The sequence below is a fragment of the Prionailurus bengalensis genome, chromosome A1, assembly GCF_016509475.1.
Source record: "Prionailurus bengalensis isolate Pbe53 chromosome A1, Fcat_Pben_1.1_paternal_pri, whole genome shotgun sequence".
In the NCBI taxonomy this organism is placed as follows: domain Eukaryota; kingdom Metazoa; phylum Chordata; class Mammalia; order Carnivora; family Felidae; genus Prionailurus; species Prionailurus bengalensis.
Window position 1 is genome coordinate 71,160,331 of NC_057343.1, and position 20,882 is coordinate 71,181,212.

The window sequence follows — 20,882 nt, forward strand, 5'->3', positions numbered from 1 at the left end:
GGCATAAGTTTATGAACAGATTATTGAAATCTGATATGTTACAAAAGATGTATGTCCAAAGTGCTTTAAAACACAAATGACGAAACATCTGTGGATTGGAGTCTTTAGGGAGGAAGTGACATTTGAGATGGACTTCAGAAAATGAATATGACTGAAATTTACAGTTGGCTTGCCACTTAGATTTTTGTTTTCTCAATAGGACCTTCTTAGGTCCTACTTTTAGGACCTTAGTACTTAAAAGTAGCTACTTTTAAGTTAACTTTTGATTAATTTCAGGGAGTCCTTTGGGATTTTTAATTTTCAAAGCTACAGGGATAAAAAAGTCAAAACAAAATTTTTTTTTTTTTCTGAAGCGTTTGGATTTCGTCTTTGTTGCCAGCTGCTCTCACATCTTGGTCAAAGGAAACTATTCTTAGGAGAGCAGAAAGATGTCCCTTTTGCACTTTTTTTCCTACAATTTGACCAACTGGGATGGAGAATTTGAAGTAAACTTCAGTATATCTTCTTGTTGCCTCTCAAAGGAGAAAAACAGTAAATAATTCAAATTTTCATTACTTCATTCAGGGCATTTACAGTTTTTTTCTCATCTAGTCCATATTTAAAGAGGACAGTCATGTATATACTGTTCAGAAAAGCTGAAGGGAATTTTGGGGGGTGTGGGGGGAGAGTGCAAGCGGGGAAGGAGCAGAGAGAGGGGACAGAGATCCAAAGTGGGCTCTGTGCTGACAGGCTGACAGCAGTGAGCCTGATGTGGGGCTCGAACTCATGAGCCGGGAGATCATGACGAGCTGAAGTTGGATGCTCAACCCACTGAGCCACCCAGGTGCCCTGGGAATTATTTTTAAAATAAATAATGAAAAGTAAAATGTTGTGGATGGGAAAAATTATTTTCAGAAGATGCTGTTAGAATAGGGAATCAGGAGTTAGATGAATTGGGTAGGACACTGATACTGTTCCTGTCATTTTTTTCCATCTGTAGAATAGGGATAATCTTATTTGATTATTATATATTTCCCTTGAAAAGTATTTTGCATTTGTTCGAGAAAACACATATTTATTAGTTGTGATATTATAAAATGTTTATAAATATAGAGATGAAACAAGTATATCTTTAGCATATGTAATTTTTGTAGTGTAGTCATATTTACAGTGTCCTCCATTCAGCTCACTATGTACATTATTGAGAAACATTCAAAAGAACCCTGAGGATTTGGTCATTTTCTTCTCCCAAAATTATTTTATATTCAATTTACTGACAGAAATAGGAGTCCAGTGAACATAAAATTCTATTTATGATGCTCTAACTTCTGATTTATGATCTTTATAGGCCATCGTAAATACTGTGACTGTGTTCTGGTGGGTTCCTTTTTTTTTTTTTTTTTTAACTTACTATGATTATACGTATGTACATTTGAATATCAACATAGTACACATTCTTACTGGTTTTTATTGACCATATAGTATTTTATTCTATTACTGTGCTGTGGTTTGTGTAACCATTTCTTGCCTGTAGGGCATTGAGATTGGTCCCAATGTTTTTCCTTATAAATAACTTTGCTAGAGTATATTTAGCAGGAATTACTTGCATATTCCCAAAAATAAAATTACTAGGTCAAAGGCAAGAAGCAATTTTATAGCTCTATTTAATATTGCCAGATTTCTTTCAAAAAAGATAGGTTTGATTTATATGCCTTTAGCTAAATGATTCCCTGGATCTCCACAATATTTTATCATTTTTATTTATCATTTTATTAACTATATGATGGTACTGAAAGCATTTTTTAAAATATTTATTAGAGAGAGAGAGAGCACAAGCAGTGTAGGGGCAGAGGGAGAGAGAATCCCAGGGAGGCTCCGTGTTGTCAGCTCAAAGCCTGACTTTGGGGCTTGATCCCACAAACCCTGAGATCATGACCTGGGCTGAATTTGAGTCAGATTCTCAACTGACTTAGCCACCCAGGCACCCTGGTACTGGAAACATTTTTATTTTTTAATTTTTAAAATTTTTTAACATTTATTTATTTTTGAGAGAGAGAGACAGAGACAGTGTGAGAGGGGGAGGGGCAGAGAGAGAGAGAGGAGACACAGAATCTGAAGCAGCTCCAGGTTCTGAGCTGTCAGCACAGAGCCCGACGTGGGACTCGAACCCACGAACCGTGAGATCATAACCTGAGCCGAAGTCGGAAGCTCAACTGACTGAGCCACCCAGGCGCTCTGGTACCAAAAACATTTTTTTTGTAAATTGTTTTTAACATTTACTTATTTTTGAGAGAGAGACAGAGAGACAGAGAGACAGAGAGACAGAGCACAAGCAGGGGAGAGGCAGAGAGGGAGGGAGACACAGAATCCAAAGCAGGCTCCAGGCTCTGAGCTGTCAGCATGGAGCCTGAAGCAGAGCTCAAACCCACAAACTGTGAGATCATGTCCTGAACTGAACGCTTGGCTGACCGAGCCACACAAGCACCCCCCGAAAACATTTTTAATGCTGTATTGCTTTCATTGCTATTAAGTTTTCTCTTTTTTCTTTTGTCTTTTGTTGTTAGCTTTTGAAACCATAGTAATAAAGGCTTAAACTGTGGTAATCTTGTCCTCTGGAATCCATTTTACTTTCTTAAAATCAAAGGACACTGTATTGACTACCATAAATAGAATAAAGCCCTGACCAGAAATTAATAGATCTGCACAGAGTAAAATGTGCAGTTCTAATCTACTTTGCAAAAGTTTGGATCATCTCTGTTAGCTGCTGCATCCTATTTAGCTTTAGATTGAGTCTTCAGTGTGCTGAGCGGCTCTCTGATGGCTAATAGCTGATTAGTGAGCAGTTCACGCTGCATTTAACTTCCAATTAATTGTTGGCTCGTCAACATGAAATCAGATGGAATAACTAAACTCTCCAAAACATCTGCCACTTTTTTACTGTTTATGGATTGTGTTCTTAGATGAAAGATTAAGATTTTCTTTCCTGTCCCGTAAGGAAAAATCACCAAATATACCCCATGGTATATATATAAAAAAAAAAGAATGTTCAAGTTAATTAGTGTAACAACTTTTTGATAAAAATGAAACAATAAGAATCATAAGTTCTTTAAATTGAAGTATAGTTGACACACAATGTTAACATTAGTTTCAGGTGTGCAACATAGTAATTAGACAAGTCTACAACTCTTACCATACAGCACTATTACAATACCACTGACTGTGTTCCCTATGGTGTACCTTTCATCCCTGTGACGTACTCATTCCATCTCATGCCATAACTGGAAGCCTGCACCTGCAACTCCATCCATTTTGCCTAACACTACATCCCCTTCCCCTCTGGCAACCACCAGTTTGTTCTTTGTATTTATGGATCTGTTTCTGCTTCTTTTTTGTTGTTTATTCCTTTATTTTTCAGGTTCCATATATGAGTAAAATCATCAGTATTTGTCTTTCTTTATCTGACTTATTTCACTTAGTTATAATACCCTCTAAGTTCGTCCATGTTATTGCAGATGGCAAGATCTCATTCTTTTTTATGGCTAAGTAATATTCTGTGTGTGTGTTTGTGTGTGTGTGTGTGTGTACACCGTATTTTCTTTATCCATTCATGTATAGATGGGGACTTAGGTTGCTTCCATATCTTGGCTATTGTAAATAATGCTACAGTAACCATCGGGTGCATATATATTTTCAAATTAATGTTTTTTGTTTTTGTTTTTGTTTTTGTTTTTAAGGTAAATGCCCAGTAGTGGAATTAGTGGATTGTATGGTATTTCTATTTTTAATTTTTTGAGGAACCTCCATCCTGTTTTCCACACTTCCACTGTTCCATCGACAGTGCACAAGTGTTCCTTTTCCTCCACATCCTTGCCATCATTTGTTGTTTCTTGTCTTTTTGATTTTAGCCATTCTGACAAGTGTGAGGTGATATCTCATTGTGGTTTTGATTTCATTTCCCTGATTATGAGTGATGTTGAGCATCTTTTCATGTGTCTGTTGGCCATCTGCTTTTTTAATGTTTGTTTATTTTTGAAGGAGAGTGAGAGTAGAGAGAGAGGGACACACAGAATCCAAAGCAGGCTCCAGGCTTTGAACTGTCAGCACAGAGCCCAACGTGGGGCTTGAGATCATGACCTGAGCCAAAGTCAAACACTCCTGAGCCACCCAAGCGCCCCAAGTTCTTTATATATTTTAGACAATAACTTCTTATCGTATATATCTTCTCGCATTCAGTAGGTTGTCTTTTCATTTTGTTGGTTTCCTTTCCTTCCATTTTGTTGGTTTTCCATTTCCAAAGCAAAAGCTTTATATTTTGATGTAGTAGTCCCAATAGTTTATTTTTGCTTTTTTTCCCCTTCCATGAGGAAATATATCCACAAATATGTTGCTAAGACTGATGTCAAAGAGATTGCTGCCTGTGTTTTCTTCTGGGAGTTTTATGGTTTTAGGTTTTACATTTAGGTCTTTAATCTATTTTGAGTTTCTTTTTGTGTATGGCATAAGAGTGGTTCAGTTTTCCAAGCACCATTTATTGAAGAGACTGTCTTTTCCCCATTGTAAATTCTTGCCTCCTTTGTTATAAATGAATTAGCCGTATAAGCATGGCCTTGTTTCTGGGCACTCTTTCCTGTTTTATTGATCTGTGTGTCTGTTTTTGTGTCAGGATCATACTGTTTTGATTACTGTGGCTTTGTAGTATATCTTGAAATCTGGGATTGTAATGCCTCCAGCTCTGTACTTTCTCCAGATTGCTTTGGCTATTCAGAGACTTTGGTGGTTCCATACAAATTTTAGGTTGAATTGTTCTGGTTCTGTGAAAAATACTATTGGTATTTTGATAGGAATTACGTTGTATCTGTAGATTGTCTTAAGTAGCATGGACATTTTTTTTTAATGTTTATTTTTGAGAGGGTGCAAGCGGGGGAGGGGCAGAGAAAGAAGGAGAGAGGATCCAAAGTGGGCTCTGCATGGAGCCCCGTGTGGGGCTTGAACTCACAAACCATGAGATCATGACTTGAGCTGAAGTCGGACGCTCAACCGACTGGGCCACCTAGGTGCCCTGAGGTAGTATGGACATGTTAACAATATTCTTCCTGTCCATGAGCATAATGTATCTTTCCATTTGTTTGTGTCATCTTTAGTTTCTTTCAGCAGTGTTGTATGGTTTTCAGAGAACAGGTCTTTTACCTACTTGGTTAAGTTTATTTCTAGATACTTTATTCTTTTGAGTGTAATTGTAAATGTCATTGTTTTCTTAATTTCCCTTTCTGCTACTTTGTTATTAGTGAATAGGAACGCAACAGGTTTCTGTATATTTATTTTGTGTCCTGCAAATTTACTGAGTTCATTTATTCTAATAGTTTTTTGGTAGAGTCCTTAAGGTTTTATGCACATTATCATGCTATGTGTCATAGTGAAGTTTTACCAGAATCGTACTTTTTTTCTTTTTTTCAGAATAGGACTTTTTAAAATGTTTATTTACTTTTGAGAGGGACAGATTGTGAATGCGTGAGGGGCAGAGAGAGGGAGACACAGAGTCCAAAACAAGCTCCAGGCTCTGAGCTGTCAGCACAGAACTAACTACATGTGGGGCTCAAACTCACCATGAGATCATGACTTGAGCTGAAGTCAGACTCCTAACTAACTGAGCCACCCAGGTGTCTCCAGAATCATACTTTTAAACATCCTTTCTTGGTAGTTATTTTTAGAAACGTTTAATAAATTGTTATTTTGGGAGTAGTTGCCTATAAATATGGAATAAGTAAAACTTAAGAGAATAGTTCTAACTATTGCTTTGAACAGATAGAATGTATAATTACTTGTTTTAATTTGACCATAGATATAGTTTGAAGATTTTGAAATGTCTAAAAAATATATGATTACACATGAACTTACTGATATAATTGATATGTATTTACTTCTTGGTATTTAGTTTCATGTTATCAGAGTTTTCTTTGTAATAAGAGATTGACTCTTAGCTTCTAGAAACTGATCAGTGTATGTGGGTTACTGATAATGTTTCATATATGAAATTTGGCATTGGGATGACTTTGACTATGATAAATTCACATTCTAACAACTGTTTTTTCCTTTCTGTGAAAAAGTACATGGAGCTTAGTTAGAAAGTTTGCTTTCAGAAATGAAATTTTTGAGTAAAATTATTTAAAAAAATTTTTTTTTCAACGTTTTTTTTTTTTTATTTATTTTTGGGACAGAGAGAGACAAAGCATGAACGGGGGAGGGGCAGAGAGAGAGGGAGACACAGAATCGGAAACAGGTTCCAGGCTCTGAGCCATCAGCCCAGAGCCTGACATGGGGCTCGAACCCACGGACCGCGAGATCGTGACCTGGCTGAAGTCGGACGCTTAACCGACTGCGCCACCCAGGCGCCCCTGAGTAAAATTATTTTAAAACCGTGATTGTTCTTGGGCGGTTGGGTCACTCAGTCAATGAAGCATCTGACTCTTGATTTTGGCTCAGATTGTGATCTCCCACTTCATGAGTTTGAGCTCCCTATCAGACTCTGCACTGACAGTGCAGAGCCTGCTTGGGATTCTGTCACCCCGCTTCTCTCTTTGCCCCTCCCCTGCTTGTGCTCTCTCGCTCTCTCTCTCTCAAAATAAATAAGCTTAAAAAAAAAAAACAACAACTGTGGTTATTCATTATAGTGGATTTGGGAGCTAGGAATTTGGGAGCAAGCAAGGTCAATATGGATAAAGTACTGCCCTGCTGTTGGCTCTCCACAAAGGGAAGCCCTTCCAAAGGTATATATTTGAACATGTGAAACAAAGCCACAGACGTGGGCTTTATACCCCACACCCTCAACATACTCACAGAGACACACATAAGTTCTAGAGACTGATCTGTACTCTGTGGGTCTTAGAGCCCAATTCTTAAAGCTCCTACTTCCTATCCTTCCTCACTTTTTTTTTTTTTTTTTTTTAATCAGTGTCCTTTTAGAAAGTGTTAGAGGGGCACCTGGGTGGCTCAGTCGGTTAAGCGGCTGACTTAAGATCAGGTCATGATCTCGCGGTCCGTGAGTTCGAGCCCGTGTCGGGCTCTGTGCTGACAGCTCAGAGCCTGGAGCCTGTTTCAGATTCTGTGTCTCCCTCTCTCTCTGACCCTCCCCCGTCTGTCTCTCTCTGTCTCAAAAATAAATAAATGTTTTTAAAAAAAAAATTTTTTTAAGTGTTAGAGTTAATTGTAGCTACTTTAAATGTGCTCTACAAAGTTTTTCTTTGTTACCATTAAAATTAAGTATTGATGAAAGCCTTTGGAGGAAACTTTTGAAATATTTTTTCTTTGCTCTTATTCTCAACTTTCAAACCTATTTATTGCCCTATGCTAATCACAACAATAAAGACTACAATTTGTGTACTTTGTGTCTTAGTTAATCCTCTCAACAACCCTGTGATTTGTAAATGGGAAAACTGAAGCTGGATAAGATGTAGCAACACTCTCAAGTGTATATACCTAGCAAGTGGTGAAGTGAAGATGCGCCCCCTAGAGTGTGATTTTGACGTTTGCGCGCTGCTGTATGTTCCACACTGAGTACTCCCTACCTCTTCTGCCTTACTCTGGAGCTCCCTGGCTTCCACAATTGATGCAATTTTAACCTATGTAATTTTTGAGTAGTCAGATTTTGTATTTATTCCTTTCTTTGATACAATCTAAAATTGAAATTTTGTTTTTCAGTGAGATAGAGATAAAAGAAGAACCTTAGTATCTTAGGAAATCAGCTTCAAGGCATTGCTAGTTAGATAACTCATAGTTCATGAGCATCCATTTATGAGTTTCACCATTTCCATTGGGATTGTTTTATCACGTCTGAGTTAAGATTTCCCTTTGAAAATTTTCCCGCTGTGGACCTCTCCAATATTAAGCAGTTGAAATGTCCATAATTTTCCTTTTCTGTGGCTATGCCCTGATATCTCAAACCCTTTTATGATTAGTCAGTTGCTTTGAGTCTTATTCAAAGTCACATTTCTTCTCTGAGTATTTCTTTCTACCTTGAAAACCAGTCATAGGTGTGGGTTAGGATAGATGTGACAGCAAGGAAGGTGGAATAAAGCAAAACAAGGGAACAAGAAAGTGAGAAAAATGCAGTTCTGTGGCATGGCACACATGGCTTAAAGCAATAAAACGAAGTATAGTTGTGACCAAAGCTGGGATCACATGTAGAATGGGCAGATTAGGACCAGAAATAAAATTGTACATTTGGGGTGGGAAAGGATTTAGAAGGGAGACCATAGCACTCTAAATTAAATGAACTATTTCCTTAAAAAATTTCTTAGGGTAGGATTGCTTTAGGATTTATATGTAACTTCCTTGTACATTTATATGTACATATTTATATGTAAAGTGTTTAATGTTGTCACAGCTTTTCATGCTTATAATAACTCTGTTGGGACATTTTGAAAGTGGGAATGTGAAGTAACCTTTAAAGCACTTCAGTGATATTTTGGAGTTGGCTGTGTCCATTTAAGGCAGATTTCCAGGAGATGCACTTAATTAACTTTTGGATGGGAAATAAAGATGTTTAGAGTGGAAAGTGACCATAAAATTAATCAACTATTGTCATTTTATAGCACATTGCTGTTTTAATGATAAAAAAACTAAATCCCTTGGAGATTCAGTAACTACCCAAGAATTTATAAATAACATTGTCACTTTTTTCTTTTACTTTCTTGAATGTATGTCTTATCTCTCCATCTGGATTAGAAATTCTTTGAAGACAAGTGTTCTGTCTTTTGTATTATTTCACTCACAATGTCTAGTATTATGGGCATTAAATAAATGTGTTGAATGAATGACTTTCTCGTGGTTGTTCAGGATTTTTTGTTCTTGTACATTTCAAATTCTGTTTCCTCCTATTTAATATTTATTTTGAAGTCATCTTTTCTTCTCTAGAACAGCTTTCCACACTAAATTTTAATCTTTCATCTTTATTTCTTACTGCATTGATTTGGCTTCTGTCACTGAAGTCTACTTTCAACTTTTACCTTTTTCCAACTTTTAATTGTGACACTTTTCAAAATTTAAAAAAGTTGACGGAATAGTATAAAGATCACCTGTATATCCATCTAGACCTCTGGAGCCAACAGTTGTTTATATTTTTCCTATTTGTTTTATCTGTGTATTTATATTTTTTAGGGATAAACGTCATGATGTTTATAGCATACTTTTGCCTTTTGTGAAACCACATAAACTCACTTTTTCTTTACAATTTTTAACATTTTCTCTATGCCATATTACAAGGATTTCATTCTTAAGATATTTTTTAAATATTCATTTACTTGGAGCAAGAGGCGGGGGGAGGGGATTGGAGGGACAGAGAGAGAGGCAAGAGAGAATCCCAAGCAGGCTTCGTGCTGTCTGTGCAGAGCCCGAAGTGGGGCTTGATCTCACAACTGTGAGATCATGACCTGAGCCAAAATTGAGAGTTGGACACCAACCTAGGTGCCCCCTTAAAATATTTTTGAAATTTTGTGTTTCAGTGTAAGAATTGATACTTAAGATAGAGATTTCTAAATGTAGCATATTTACAAATACGTTGTAAATTGCTCTTTTAATTTTGAAGAAGAGGATGCAAGTGAGTGAGGGGCAGAGAGAGAGGGAGAGAGAATTCCATGAGGGGCAGAGAGAGAGAGAGGGAGAGAGAGAGAAGCGGGTCTCACCCAAAGCATGGCTCGAACTCACATGAAGCAGGGATGGAACTCATGGACCTTGAGATCATGACCTGAGCCAAAGTTGGGATGCTTAACCAACTGAGCCACCCAGGCGCTCAGCTCTATTCCTTGTTAAAGATATCATTAATTGTAATTTACGTTTCTTAGCATGTTGTGAGACAATAATTCTCAAATTTTCAGATTCTTACAATTTAAAGGAAGAATGAAAGTGCCACAGAAATAGCCAAGATGAACTGAATATACAAGGTGTGTTTTGATTAGCTTACTGAATAATAGAAAAAGGTCCATAATTTCATGGTGATATTTGTGACAAACTGACTTTCCTATAAAAGTAAGTGTGAAAAAGTGTCAGAAGAGACAAGAAGGAAAAGATGTACAGGACTGAGAGCAGCAGAGGTGAAAAGTGATGGTAGCAGCACTTGAGTTCATGTAGTTTTTTGAGTCAGCAATCCAGTTTTTGAACTTATGTCCTTAAAGTAGAGCAAGCAATTCCTAGTTCGTAAGGTTATTAGGAGAATTGTGCGTGGTAACTCTTACCTGCCCCTTCCCTGGGCTAATAGCTGAGAAGAGGTCAATTAATGGGCAGAAACAGTAGATCAGAAGGCTACTGTCTTAGTGTCCTTTAATGGGAAGGAGGAGAAACTCTCCATGTTATCCTTATACTGACAAATATTCAGATTCAGTAATGTCTATTTTCTCTGAAATAATAGTAGTAGCTATGTTTATTTAGTCATTATCTTACAATTCTTGTGTGCCAACTGTATACCAGCTTCTGTATTGTTACCTGTTTTGTTATTTCATTTCTCAAATTCAAAATTACTACTTGATGAAAAGCACATATTTATTAAAAGTAGTAGACTTAGGATTTGAAATGAATTCAGGAATTTGATGCTATGCAGCCTCCAGTCTGAAGTTGTGTTCCCTGCTTATGTGTTGGGTGTAAAAATAAACTCTGTTTTTAGGTGAAAGATTTGTGAGAAGGATTGTTCTTTGGAGTTGGCTATTTTGGAAAATTTTGTGGGCAGCCTTTTAAATCACAAGGCAAGGCTAAAACATATGTTTTGTAACTCTTTTGTTATTAGGAGTAGAATTTGAAGCTACTTTACTAGGTCAGGAAAAGTTGACAGATAAAATTAATTTAATGGGAATTTGATATTAGATAAAATGCCATGGATAAGATGAGTAAAAACTAATAATGTGCAAATAAAGTAGGAAGGGGAAGTGTGTGTGGGTCTCTGCGCTATAGACCAAAATGAGTATGTGGGAGTAATTAGTCAAATGATACTAAATTATATAAACAGAAGACTAACATGATATCTTCAATAAAATTTTCCTGATTTGTGGAGTTATTCAAAATACACTTAACAGTAGCTTTAGAGGGAGCCAGTGAATGTAATTTCTAAAATTTTGACAAGATTGTCTTTTAAAAAGATTAAATTGGAATTTAAACTGGTATGGGTTAGCTTGGGCAGAGTAGGCTAGGCAGTAAATTCATGGGGAATGGTGAAAACCGTGGGAGATAGAGACAGACTTCCAGGACAAGTGCCTGAGGCCTATTTGGATCTTAAATTTAGCGAAGAGAATGCACGTGAGATGTTTTAATGTGCCAGCAGTATTAAGTTGCCATGTGTAACACACTGTAAAGTCAATGGGACTGTATTTCCTGGAGTGCTCTTAAATCTAAGAGAGCAAAGAGTGGAGCGCCTGGGTGGCTCAGTCAGTTAAGCATCCGGTGTTGGCTTAGGCCCATCTCACCACTTGTGAGTTCAAGCCCCGCATCTGGCTTTCTGCTGTCAGTGCGGAACCCACTTCGGACCCTCTGTCCATCTCTCTCTGCCCCTCCTACGCTGGCATTCTGTCTCTCTCTCAAAAATAAATAAACATTTAAAAAAAGAGATGGGGCACCTGGGTGGCTCAGTCGGTTGAGCGTCCGACTTCGGCTCAGGTCATGATCTCACGGTTGGTGGGTTCGGGTCCCACGTTAGGCTCTGTGCTGACGGCTCAGAACCTGGAGTCTGCTTCAGATTCTATTCTGTGTCTCCCTCTCTCTCTGTCCCTCCCCTGTTCACACTCTCTCTTTCAAAAATAAATAAACATAAAAAATTTTTAAAGAAAACAATAAAATAAAAAATAAAAGAGAGCAAAAAGTAAATTAATTTGGTCATGGACAAGTTAAAAAGGTATACTTTAAGAAAATCAAATAATATATTTTTGAGATGATGAGTTGTGAGCTATCATTTATAGAACATGGGAAAGAGATGAAGAATGTCATTGAAGCATTTATGCTTATGGCCAAAAGGCTAATGAAAAACAATGTCATTCTATGTGTACATGACACTTTGATGTCTAAACCTTGAATTCTGCCTGTAATTCTTTTTTCTTTTTTAACGTTTATTTCTGAGGGAGAGAGAGAGACCGAGTGTGAGCAGGGGAGGGGCAGAGAGAGGGGGAGACACAGAATCCGAAGCAGGCTCCAGGGTCTGAGCCATCAGCACAGAGCCCGACACGGGGCTCGAACCCACACACCGGGAGATCATGACCTGAGCCGAAGTCAGATGCTTAACTGACTGAGCCACCCAGGTGCCCCTCTGCCTATAATTCTTAATGACATACCTTTTAAGAAAGGTATGAGAGTAGGGTGAGGTCCTGAGAAAAGCAGCTGGCATGATCAAGGAGATAATTGAAAAGATTAAGACCTTTCTGTTTTGAAAGATTAATACTCAAAGGAGATAGGAGAAAGTCAGAAAATGAAAATAGGGTTTTCTCTCACTGTATAATCCTGTAGCCAAAAGATGTGTCATGAAACTTCAGAGTGAACGTCATAGGCTAAGCAAAAATTCTTGTCTCATCCATTGAGTAGAAATGGAAGAAAATTTTACCCTAAATTTATATGCCCTTGGACAGTGTCCTGAAATTTTTCACATGGCAACAGCTCTTTGGACCCTATGCCCTATTTTGGGTTCTCTAAGATGTTAATTTATGGAATATTGAAAAATAGCTAGAAAGCAGAGCTCAAAGGTTGTCCAGTCCAGTGTGCAGACTGCTTTTGTAGGGCCCTTGAGCTAAGAATTGCATTTATATTTTTAAGTGATTGGAAAAATTTGAAAGAATAATACTTAGTGATGAATGAAAATTACATGACAATCGAATTTCAGTGCCCATAAATAAAATTTCATTGGGCTACAGCCGCACTCATTTCACCTGTGTAACATCTGTGGCTGCTTTCATGCTGTACGTTGGCAGAGACTGTAAACTTCAAAGCCTAAAGTGATTACTTTCTGGCCCTTTAAGAAGTTTACTGATCTTGGGGGCATCTGGGTGGCTCAGCTGGTTAAGCATCTGATTTCAGCTCAGGTCATGGTCTCGTGGTCAGGAGTTCGAGCCCCCCTGCATCAGGCTCTGTGCTGGCAGCTCAGTGCCTGGAGCTTGCTTCGGATTCTGTTTCCCTCTCTCTAACCTTCCCCTACTCACACTCTGTCTCTATCTCAAAGAATGAATAAACATTACAAAAAAAAAAGTTTGCTGATCTCTAGGATAGACTAACAACTTTAGAGTTAATTTTTAGGCAAAGAAAAGATTGTAGTGATTAGAGTAAAAAATAATAAGTATATGAAAAGGGCATATAAATGTTACTAAGCAGCATTTCTTTATGTTACTGTGCTTTCTGGTACAGAAGCCATTAGCCTCCTGTGACTTTTCAAACATAATTAAACAATTCAGTCCTTTAACCCTGCTAACCACATTTTAAGTGACAAATGGCCATGTGTGTATTTGACAGTGCAGATAAGAATATTTCCATCATTGGGGCGCCTGGGTGGCTCAGTAAGTTAAACGTTCAACTCTTGATTTTGGCTCAGGTCACAATCTCATGGTAGTGAGATTGAGCCCTGAGTAGTGCTCCATGCTGACAGTGTGGAGCCTGCTTAGGATTTTCTCTCTCCCCTCTCTCTGCCCCTTCCCTGCTCTTTCTCAAATAAAATAAACTTAAAAAGAAAATAGTAAAGTTAAAAAAAAAAAAAAAGAATATTTCCATCCTTCTTTAAAGTCCTGTTGGGCATTGCTGCATAATAGTGACTACTTAGTATTTTGTACCAAGTACTGCTCTGGAATCTTCTTAAAACAGCTTGAAGCAGGAGTTAATTATTACTTCCATTCTACAAATGAGAAAACTGAGTTAAGTGAAGAAACTTACCCAGGATCACATAGCTAGTAAACGTCATTTTCAGGATTTAAACTCAGGCAGCGTAGCTTCAAAGTCCCTGCTCTCGATCACTTTGTACTGAATGAAGTTGAAAGTAAGGAATAGGTTTAATTGTGGCACAAGGGATTCAACTTCCGTGGTGAAAATGTGGCTCTACAGATTTTGAAACTGAAAACCTAGAAAGTTCTATAGAATATAATAGCTGCGTTTCTTCCTAAAAAGAAATCTAGAAATGTGAACTGGATTAGCTTTTTAGGGATCTTTCAGTCTTCATTAAGATACATTAAATAGAATGCTTAGATTCTCAAGTATCTTCATAGCAGTGTTGATCTCTTATAATTAGTGAATATTATTTGGGCAGAGTAAGCCATCAACTGGGAAATTTGCCTTCACAACAGTTAGGTTTAGGTATATTTGTGTTAATTATTCAAGCATTCTGTAATGCTTACATGTCATGTCCCATTATCTTCTTAGCTAAAATTTAAACCAATGATAAAGAATGTTTTATGCAAGGACACACAGTTAAATTTTTTGTGTATGTTTGAGACAGTGTTGCCATTGAGTAATTTCATTTCCTTATAATTTTAGGGATTGAATATGATACTGTTTTCACTGCTATATACAAAGACTAATGTTTTATCTTCCATTGTATATTAGGAATATCGGGTGAGCATTTATTTTGGCAAAAGAGCAGTGTAGTTTAGGCATTTCCTATTCTGAATATCATTAAATTCATTTGCTTTTATTCACTTAACAAATATATAGCACTTCATGTTTTAGGCACTGTTTTTAAGTACTTTATAAATGTTAACTCATTTAATCCTCATACCTCTATGAGGTAAATACTGTATCCCCATTTTGCAGATAAGGAAACTGAGATGTTAAATAACTTGACCAAATAGTAAGTGCTGGGATTTGAACCCAGGCAAACTGGCCCTAGAGTCTGTATCCTTTGCTTTTCCAGTGGCAGTGTATTATTTGTACAAACTACATCAAACATCTTGTCTCACCTTTGGGGTATTAACAAGTATAGAGGACTGCTTAGTCCACAGTACCAGTGAACAAGATCAAAGTGACAAATGTGGCTTTGTGCCATTCCAGGTAGCCCCATGATTAGAGTCCAGAGACAGCCATAGCAGTCTAACTCTATTAATATACTTATCCAAGGTAAACAGCTCCTATGTAAATGTTTTTGGTTAGCACGTAAAGCACTTCAGGGCATAAATTACTTACTGGCTTCTTCAACCTTAACTAAAGAATTCTGTCATGAATTGCAGTGAGCCCCTATTGAGAGTGGATATGTATTTTGGGTTCTGCAGAACTTCAAATATATCTTGGAGACATTTGGGGAGCTTCAGTAGGAAGTATGGCTTGGGCAAAAGGCATGAACAGACACTTTCAAAGAAGACATCTAGACGGCTAACAGGCACATGGAAAGATGCCCAATATCACTCATCCTCAGAGAAATACAAATCAAAACCACAATGAGATACCACCTTATACCTGTCAGAATGGTTAAAACTAACAACTCAGGAAACAACAGATGTTGGCGAGGATGTGGAGAAAGGGGACACTTTTGCACTGCCCGTGGGAATGCAAACTGGTGTAGCCACTCTGGAAAACAGTGTGGGGATTCATCAAAAAATTAAAAATAGAGCTACCCTATGACCCAGGAATTGCACTATTAGGTATTTATCCAAAGGATACAAAAATGCTGCTTTGAAGGGGCACATGCACCCCAATGTTTATAACAGTGCTATCGACAATAGCCAAAGTATGGAAAGAACCCAAATGTCCATCAACCGATGAATGGATAAAGAAGAGGTGGGGTGCCTGGGTGGCTCAGTTGGTTAAGTATCTGACTTTGGCCCAGGTTACGATTTCATGGTTTGGGAGTTCGAGCCCCACTTCGGGCTCTGCTGTCAGTGCAGAGTCCACTTCAGATCCTGTTTCTCTCTCTCTCTCTTCCTCTCTCTTACAAAAGTAAACATTAAAAAAAAAAAAAGAGGCTTGGTATATATATGTATAATACATACACACACACATACACACACTGGAATATTACTTGGCAATCAAAAAGAATGAAATCTTGCCATTTGCAACAACATGATTGGAACTAGAATATATTACGCTAAGCAAAATAAGTCAGTCAGAGAAAGATAAGTATCATATGATTTCACTCATGTGGAATTTAAGAAACAAAACAGGTGAACATAGGGGAAAGGAAGGAAAAATAAGATAAAAACAAAGAGGGAGGCAAACCAGAAGAGACTCTTTTTTTTTTAATAACTTTTTAAAGTTTATTTTATTTTGAGAGAGAGAGAGAGAGAGAGCGAGCGAGCACAGCAGGGACAGAGAGAGGGAAATAGAATCCCAAGCAGGCTCTGCACTGTCAGTGCAGAGCCTGTTGTGGAGCTCGAATTCACCAACCATGAGATCATGACCTGCGTCTGAGCTGAAACCAGGAGTCGAAAGCTTAACTGACTGAGCCACCCAGGCACCCCCAGAAGAAACTCTTAAGTACAGAGGATAAACTGAGGGTTGCTGGAGGCGTGTTGGGTGGGGCTATGGGCTAAATGGGTGACAGGCTTTGAGGAGGGCACTTGTTGGGATGAGCACTGGGTGTTGTATGTAGTGATGAATCACTAAATTCTACTCCTGAAACCATTATTACACGATATGTTAACTGACTTGGATTTAAATAAAATTTTAAAAATAAATTGGAAAAAAAAAAAGCTGAACTATAAAAAATAAATAAATAAAAGGAAGTATGGCTTTAAATTAGCCTGTATTTCCTAGGAAGGTGATATAACTTTTCTCCTCTTTCCCCATTGTGGAATTTGATTTGGTCTTTGTGAATTTCTTCACTGTTATTACCTTTGTAGTTAAGCACTCTCCAATTGAATCAGAGCAGTCCTCCAAAGTTAAATCATCTTTCCATTGTCTATCTCCTGTTTAAGAGCAGTGGTTGTATTTCTAGTATAGTTGATCTAGAAATTTCTTCTGACTTGGAAGCATTTCTTGACTGCTATGAGAATGTTTAAGAAAAAGTTGTTTAAAAATAAAAATTATTTTTGTGCTGCAGAATGAAATATTGATTTTGAAAAACAGACTTTTAAGAATGGCATCTATATTGACATGATGAATGATTTAAATATCTTAATTTTTAAGAAATTTTACAACTTAAAAAACATTTAGAAATTATTGGAGACATTTTCAACTATGAAAATATTTTGTTGTAATTTAACTGTATATAAGCCCACTTAGTGAATGGATTTATGAGAGAAATGTTTAAATATCATAAAGTTTTAATTTCAAACACGTCAAATTATTTTTCAGTTCTAAACATGACTTAAGTTTTGATCTCCAGTTTATATTCTAATTCTGTGTTTCCTCATTTTCAGGCTGAAATAGAACTATTCGTGAACAGGCTTGATTCAGTGGAATCTGTTCTTCCTTATGAATACACAGCGTAAGTTTTTTAGCTTGATTTTTATATAAAATTGCATGTAACTCAGGTTGCCTGGTTAGCTCTGTTGAGTGTCAGTCAGTTGAGTGTCCGTTGAGTGTCCAACTCTTGATTTTGGCCCAGGTCATGATCCCAGGGTCATGGGATCGAGCCCAGCATTGGGCTCCATTCTGAGCATGGATCCTGCTTAAGATTCTCTAAAATAAAAAAATAAAATTGTATACGACTTATCAGAATTTTGTACTTTTAGAATTTTATTTTCTCCATAGTTATGGATAAATTTATATGTGCTTTAAAAATGTACAGGGCCTAAAAACATTTTTTAAAGGGTATTCTTTATTCCAAGGTAGGGTTAGAATGTGAAATGTGATCTTTTCAATAGAAGCACCAACTAAAACAGTGGATTTCCTTTTTTATCTCAGTGGACAAAAAGCCATTGTGTTTTCTTTCAATTTTTTAATTATAGGGGCACCTATATGTAGCTTAGTCACTTAAGTGTCCAACTTTTTTTTTTTTTTTTTAATGTTTATTTTTAAGAGAGAGAGCAATCCAGAGCATGAGTCAGGGAGAAGCAGAGAGAGAGTGGGAGACGCAGAATCAGAAGCAGGTTCCAGGCTCCATACTGTCAACACAGAGTCCGACGCAGGGCTCAAACTCAGTAACATGAGCTGAAGTCTGATGCCCAACCTACAGAGCCACCTACGTGCCCCATGAGTGTCCAACTCTTGATTTCAGCTCAGGTCATGATCTTATGGTGGTGAAATTGAGCCCTGAGTTGGGCTTAGTGCTGATAGTACAGAGCCTACTTGGGATTCTTGCTCTTCCTCTCCCTCTCTGCCACCCATCCCCCAATAAATAAATAAACTTAAAAAAATAGATTTTTTAATTATAAAAATACTCAAAAGATTTTTAAGTTTATGTATTTATTTTCAGAGAAAGAGTGCATGTGTATGCCGTGTGAGCGAGCAGGGGAGGAGCAGAGAGAGGGGGAGAGAGAATCCCAACAGGCTCCGTACCGTCAGCCCAGAGCCTAACAGAGGCTCAATCCCACCAACCGTGAGATCCTGACCTGAGCAGAAATCAAGAGCCCGAAGCTTAACTGACTGAGCCACTCAGGTGCCCCCAAACTCCACATAATTTTAAACAGAATTCTTTTTTTTTTGTTTTTATATGTTTATTTTTGAGAGAGACACACACAGGGCGAGCAGGAGAGGGACAGAGAGAGAAAGAGACAGAATCTGAAGCAGGCTCCAGGCTCTGAGCTGTCAGCACAGAGCCTGATGTGGGGCTCAAACTTATCAATGGTTAGATCATGACCTGAGCTGATGTCAGACGCTCAACCAACTGAGCCACCCAGGTGCCCCTTAACAAAATTCTTATGTCCTTCATAATCAATCCCCAGAAATAATTGCTTTGTTTTCTGCTCCTCCTACATTTTTTTCTCTGCATATTCTAATGTACCTAACCACATCTATACATTTTTGTTTTAAACAAAAGTAGTTTTGCACCTTGTTTTTCTCATCTAATCTTTTCACGTTAATACACAGCCATAGCTACCCCAGTCTTTTTCGTAGTTGTTTATGCTTTTTTTGTTTTTTTTTTTGTTTTTTGTTTTTAACGTTTATTTATTTTTGAGACAGAGAAAGACAGAGCATGAACGGGGGAGGGTCAGAGAGAGAGGGAGACACAGAATCGGAAGCAGGCTCCAGGCTCTGAGCCATCAGCCCAGAGCCCTACACGGGGCTCGAGCTCACGGACGGTGAGATCGTGATCTGAGCTGAAGTCGGACGCCCAACTGACTGAGCCACCCAGGCGCCCCTTGTTTTGTTTTTTAAAGTAAGCTCTCACCCAGTGTGGGGCCTGAACTCATGACCCTGAGATCAAGAGTTGCATGCCCTACCAACTGAGCCAGCCAGGCACCCCTGTTTGTTGTTTCATTGTAGAGGTTGTGTAGAGTTGTGTATAATTTGTTCCACTATATCTCTGTTTTTGAACATTTTATTATTTTAACTTTTTTGATATTATAAAAAAATTTTTATGTATATATAACCTTTATTCATTTGATCACTATGTACCCTATTGAGTATAAAACAGTTCCTAAATTTTATCTGGCTTCTAAATTTTTGTTGTATTTAAGAGGTTTAAAAGAAAATATGTGCTTACTATAGAAAAACACACACCAAAAAGTGAGACTATCCTATTAGAATCCAGATGCCTAACTACGTATTAGAAGGAAGTACAACATTCATAAATGGATGGACTGTTATTTATGTAACTATTGGAGACGAGACCTAAATGCTCTTTTCAGTTTTTGTTTCTTTTGTTTTGTTAAATAAACAAACATATTTCCTGAAATCTTTGTGGGATGTATCGGGGAAAATTCAGTGGATCTCTTACGTCCACTACATGGAAAGTCTTCATTTGAGGACTTCCTGGCCCCAGTTTTGTGGGTTTGTTTTTTTTTAAGATTTTTAAGTAATCTCTATGCCCAACGTGTGGCTCAAACTCACAATGCCAAGATCCAGAGTTGCATGCTCCACCAACTGAGGCAGCCAGGCGCCCTCAACCAGCCTGTTTTTTATCACCGAAGATTCATCTTTGTTTTGGGAATCTAATCTGTAGCCATCACTGCATGGGTCCTGAGTGCTCCCATATCATTCCAGAATGAACACAAGAACTGTCCTTTAATTTTCTGTAGCAAAGCTGAAATTTGACTGTAATGTTTAAAGCAAATTATTTTGAAACCTGGGTAATAATACAAGGGAATTACAGAGAACCTTATAGCTGACTGATTATGGCTTCTTCACAATTCTCTGCTCTCTAGGGTCTGTCTTGCCATGCTTCTCATGTTGGGATGTGTTAGCCATTGTATAGGGATGAGGCATAAACCCAGGGAACTTTGACATATCTTCCTGAAATGTTATTATTAATTAAAGCTTTGGATTAGAAAGTTAGAACAAAAGGAAATAAGTTAATGGAAAATTTGCTTGAAGAAGAAAGATACCAGTTTTATCATTGGAATGAACAAAAATAAGTATATCGTGTTAACTTTTTAAATTCTGTAATTTACATCTTCATAAAAGATATTTAGACATCAAAGTTTTCTCGGGCATAATTTTCTGACGTTTTGCTTTTTTGCTTTGGGGAGATGTACATGGAACTTGGAGTGTGAATATATTTCTTATTCAACTACTAGAGCTACTGGAATGATCAGTACTTAATTTCTGCCCTCTAGATTGAATAGGGGCTTGATATGTCATTGTTTCCTTTTATGTGTAAAAGCTTAAATACTTCCCCCCCCCCCCCCAGGTTTGATTTTTGCCAAGCATCAGAAGGAAAACGCCCATCTGAAAATCTTGGTCAGGTGTTATTTGGGGAAAGAATTGAACCTTCACCATATAAGGTTGGTATTCAGTGTGACATAGAGGTCATTTAGTTGTTCCTTTCTTTCTCATTCATTCTTTTTTCTTTATTTTTTCCTTGCAGAAAAGCCTAAGATAACTTAGCTGTTATATCTAAAGAGGATTTCATTTCTCTTTTAGCT

General features: G+C 37.6%; 1 protein-coding gene across 1 annotated transcript in view; it reads left to right on the plus strand.

Annotated features, from left to right (window-relative positions):
- TM9SF2 (transmembrane 9 superfamily member 2) overlaps window positions 1-20,882 on the plus strand; it is a 65,474-nt gene that overhangs the window by 1,958 nt on the left and 42,634 nt on the right. Inside the window, exons 2-3 of the mRNA XM_043582313.1 lie at window positions 17,274-17,341; window positions 20,648-20,741. Coding sequence (XP_043438248.1) covers window positions 17,274-17,341; window positions 20,648-20,741 — 162 coding nt within the window. The remainder of the gene's footprint in view (window positions 1-17,273; window positions 17,342-20,647; window positions 20,742-20,882) is intronic.